The sequence below is a fragment of the Medicago truncatula genome, chromosome 1 (assembly GCF_003473485.1).
Source record: "Medicago truncatula cultivar Jemalong A17 chromosome 1, MtrunA17r5.0-ANR, whole genome shotgun sequence".
NCBI classification, from domain to species: domain Eukaryota; kingdom Viridiplantae; phylum Streptophyta; class Magnoliopsida; order Fabales; family Fabaceae; genus Medicago; species Medicago truncatula.
This window is the reverse complement of record NC_053042.1, coordinates 5,585,901-5,590,646: the sequence shown is the minus strand read 5'-3', so window position 1 is coordinate 5,590,646 and position 4,746 is coordinate 5,585,901. Positions and strand designations below refer to the sequence as shown.

Genomic DNA, 4,746 nt, shown 5'->3' with positions numbered 1-4,746 from the left:
TGCCGTATATATGATGTACAATCAAAGGTGAAAATCACTACCGTATACATGAGGAAACTCAAACCACCATCCCAAAAAAAACTCCCACCTAACATCAAAAGCAAGAGGATCCAATTCTAATAGGCGTAAAACAAGACAACGGAAAAAGAAAGTGAAAACTGGAAACTGAGGAGTAGTGGGGTAGTACTTAGTAGTAGTACTGGACTATAATTTTTTTTAGACCCATATCTTAGGGTGGTCCAGCTCAATTGAGCGATTTGAACACCCCAAGATCCGGCCTGATTATGGGCCAGGTCTAATGTCCCACAGCTCTGTACCTCTTTATTTTTATTTAATATATTTTTCCTTTTGTCTTTAAAAAAAAGGTAACAGTGTTCAAAAAAATGTTCTTCAAACTATAAATGCTCTACACTTCCTAGTCTACAACTTTTTCAATTATGTTCAAGTTTTTTTATATGAAATAAGCATTTTGTATGGCTTAGAAATAATTTAGACAATTGAGATCCGACAACAAGGTATTGAGGCAACATCAATGTCCTTTCACACAATAGAAGAAAAGGTGAAATGTTAGTGCACAATAATAATTTGTAGCAGATATTATCAGCATTGCATTTATATTTAGCATTAATGCACAAAAGGAAGAAGAAATAGTACATAACTATGATTGATTGAATATTTGCCACACATAAAATGTGTCACCCATATCATTGTTGTGGCCTAATCCCAGTGGTACAAAATACAACCATCTCTCTCATAATTATATAAATAATTATTACATGCAAAGTACTAAAATTAAGGGTGATTATGCAAATTACTACAACTAATGTTATTTGTTTAGGAATTAGGACCACCCTGCCTTTCCTTTTTGATCTCCATAATTAGCAATATGAAATGTACCCTCTTCAATCTTCACTTTGTGGCTTGTGTTATTGATCCTATTTGTTTCATGAAGTTGAATGTGATTGTTAGGCAAAGAAAGTGGAGGTGACCAAAGTGGTGGCATTGATGTTCCATTTTGTGGATGATTTCTACCTAAGTTTATGGCTATCATGGAGAAATAGTTGGATCTTTCATCTTGCATATTATTAAGTTTGGTTACTTGGTTCTTAGAAATTTCATTGCTTTCCATCATTTGGAAATTTGGTTTGGTAATGCATGGATGTTGAAATGGTATGTGTTGTGGTCTTTGAAATGAAAGCAATCCTGGTATGGTTTGGAGGTAGCTGAATTTCCTTTGTATGTTGAGTACTAAATCAAGATCTTCTGCAATCTGAACACAACTCGTGATTTGATAATGATTTTCAAGAAATGTGAAATATTTGAGTAAATCGTGATTTTGGTCTCTGAATATGTGGGCCGGTGCGATTATAGTCCATGAATGTATTAAAATTGGAAAAAAGAAAATTTAAGTGTATCTTTTGTCCGTAATTTTATGGATTAATTAATTTGACCAACGAAAGATATATTTGAGGATCAAACTAACTAATGAAAGATACATTCAAGGACCAAACTCACTTAGCAAAGACACATCATGTTTTGTAATTTTGACACATCAAGGACTTGCTTGACACATTAAAGAACAAAAATGACGGTTTTCTCAAATATGTAGGCAATAATCATTCATTTCGGTCCTTAAATGTGTGATACATTGTTGTTACTATAAACCTTGAATTCTACGGGTATCAAAATTACAAAAACATCTTAAGGTGTGTTTTATATAAATAGTTTTATGGATCAAGTTGACTAATGAAAAACACATTTGAAGACCAAACTAACTAATGAAAGACGGATTAAAGGACTAAACTAAGTAACGAAAAAAAATGTGTTTAAGTATCTTTTTATAATTTTGATACATTCAAGAACTATTGCGACACTGCCACGCATATTATATTTAAAGACCAAAATTGTTGCTTACTCATATTTTGAAGGAAAAAAGAGCAGTACCTTGTCAAATGAACCAAGTTGTACTAAGCCTTCTTTGACAGCAATGACAGCAATAGTCTACCAAAAATGAATAGTAAATTGATAGCATTATAATTAACATGAATATTGCTATTGATACTCACATAATTAACATGAAAATTTGAATATTGCTATTCACATAATTAACATGAAAATGAAGTTTTTTTTTTTTTTTTTTTTTTGTGTCATTATTTGAATTAATTTACCAACTAACCTGAATGCCTGAATTTAACTGAAACTCCCATGCCCTTGGTTGCTGTAAAAATTTAAAAGACAGTTATAGAAAGAAAGAGAAATCAAAACATTTAGAATTTGAACAAAGGAGGACAAAATATGAAAAACTTTCTGCTTTTATTTCTTTCAAAAAACAACATCCCTTACATGATCAATTGAAGCATTCCATGGACCAACATAGTTAGCTTCACACCCATTTTGAGTGTCACTATAAACCCATTTGTGACCATTATCTGCTGCAACTTTCCCCACTAATCTGCATAATATTTATATGCAATATATACATCAAACAACAGACTTTTTTGTCTCACTAAAAAGATAGTACAATCTTATTTTCTTAAACATGGCAAGAATGTGCAAGGGTTGAGAAATGTTTTTGTCTCTTACCCTTCTCCATAACTATAAACCTCATGAGACATTTTGAAGAATACATCAGCTCCAAATCTTTCATTCAAGCATCCACTCTTCCTTTGCTCACATTCATTAAAATCACAGAATCCATCTTCCCATACAATAATCCTAACAAACAAAACGTGCTATTATTTCAAATGCAATCAAACATATTTTCATGTACTAATATTAATATTTTACATACTCCATGATTTGTTATTATTTGGTCAAAAGAACTTATAACTAAAATGAGACAAATATAACATATAGTATAATATTATCACCATGAAATAAAACTTACCAATTTCTTTTATTTCCCTTGGAACGATCAAGAGAAGTCCCTCCAAATTCCCACCTTAAAAAACAAAGCACATTAGTTGTCTATAAACATTAACATAAAGTCAAATTTCCTATACTATGAAAAAAAGTTTTTTTTTTTTTTTTTTTGCTTGAATATTTTACGTTCATTAGTTTAATATTTAATATTTTACCTTGGTGGAGGAAAGATACGTGGCACTACCCTCCAGAAAACAGCATAGACCCATTTGGAAGAAGTTGAAGAGGTAGGAAATGAGCATAAGTTTCTTAGAGTATGTTGCAAGAGAGAATGAAGCAAAGGTAGTCCACTTTCCATTGTGCAAAAAGAGTGGGGAGAGGGTTGGGAGTATAATGATCACATTTGAAGGACCAAAATGTTAAATACTATTGCAAAATGGTACCCACACTCACTCCATTATGGTTGTAATTTTTAGAGTGGGACCTAGACTTTCCCTTTCAGCTTCACCGGTGAATAGTGAGTGACATTTATAATTGGAGTACTAATCATCATTTTGGTTACTCAACGTGTAACGAGTAGTCATAATAATCCTTTAATATATCAAAATTTTAAAATAATCCCTAATTATGCACTTTGTTAGTCAAAATAGTTTCTGACATTAAAATACTTCGTTAATATTGTCTTATTAGTACTTAAATATACTTACTTATTATTATATCAGTTCTTATATGTACTTGCATTGTCATTTCAATTCCTATAAAAAAAGAGTTATCGTGAGTATTGAGATATTATTTTAGTGTCAAAGACTATTTTGACTAACAAATCGCACAATCAGAGACTATTTTAAAACTTTGATATATTGAAGGACTACTGTGACAACTCCTTACACATTCAAAGAGCAAAATGACCTCTAACCTTTTATATTTCAAATCTTCTTAAAAATGAATTGTTTTGATATTTGCTTGAGTGGCAAATAGAGGTTTCATTATCTTGCTACTTCTCTATAACTTGCTTCTTTAAAACATTTTTTTTTTAATTTTTTAATTTAGAATTGAAATGATTTCTTAATCAAGCATTGCTTTCGCTCGTTGCACTCAAATCATAAGTGTATTTTTGCTATGCATTTTCAATTTTGTCAATTACTAGGTTGAATGTGTACACCAGAAAATGGTTAATTTGTTCGATATGAAATTTTCATAGAAAGAGGGTCATAAAAGGCGTTTGACAAATCATTCTTTGGGAAGAATGCATGGTAAAGGAAAAATGTAGAATATCATGTAATGTCACTTATAGCAACTGATGTTGACTTTCATGAAATTTTTTCACATTATTATACATTACCTCTGTCTCCCTGCCTAAATTCATAACAATCTTGAGATTTGTATCTGTCACTTTTAATAAGTTTTTTTTTTTTCCTTCAAATTTTTGACCGCATTAATTATTATCAACATATTTGTGATTATGTTACATTTTTTTATGCAATCTGAAATGCATACCATGATAAAAACTAAACCTATTATCTAAACAATAATTAATTTGGTGGGTGTATGTTGGGTCAAGAGAGGAAGCTTTGTTAGATTGGTTCATCACATTGAACTAAGAGAGTTATGAGTGGAAGTTATATGTCTCACATCGGATAAAAGAGTAAAGGTTGAACATCTTATAAATAAGAGGACTCATAAACTCATTTTCTTAAGGTTTTGGGTAAATGTGTGGCGTCTCTCTTCTTTATGCGGTTGTTCTATCCTCGATGTGGATGACCCCCCGGACTCCCCTTCCTGACCCAACAGTTAGAGTTTGCTATTTCCTCTACTAGCACTAGCAAAGAGAGGTTTGATTCCTTGCTACTTCTCTATAACTTGCTCTTTTTTTTTTGGATTTGA

General features: G+C 31.4%; 1 protein-coding gene across 1 annotated transcript; it reads right to left on the bottom strand.

Annotated features, from left to right (window-relative positions):
• Window positions 1–597: 597 nt before the first annotated feature.
• Window positions 598–3,264, bottom strand: LOC11414521 (protein RICE SALT SENSITIVE 3). The gene is made up of 7 exons (XM_003589082.3): window positions 3,078–3,264; window positions 2,888–2,941; window positions 2,584–2,715; window positions 2,344–2,452; window positions 2,177–2,218; window positions 1,945–2,001; window positions 598–1,270 (listed from the first exon to the last, which is right to left on the bottom strand). Exons 1-7 carry the CDS (start codon window positions 3,218–3,220, stop codon window positions 842–844), a joined length of 966 nt encoding a protein of 321 aa, XP_003589130.1. The 5' UTR covers window positions 3,221–3,264; the 3' UTR covers window positions 598–841.
• Between the last annotated feature and the right edge of the window lie 1,482 nt (window positions 3,265–4,746).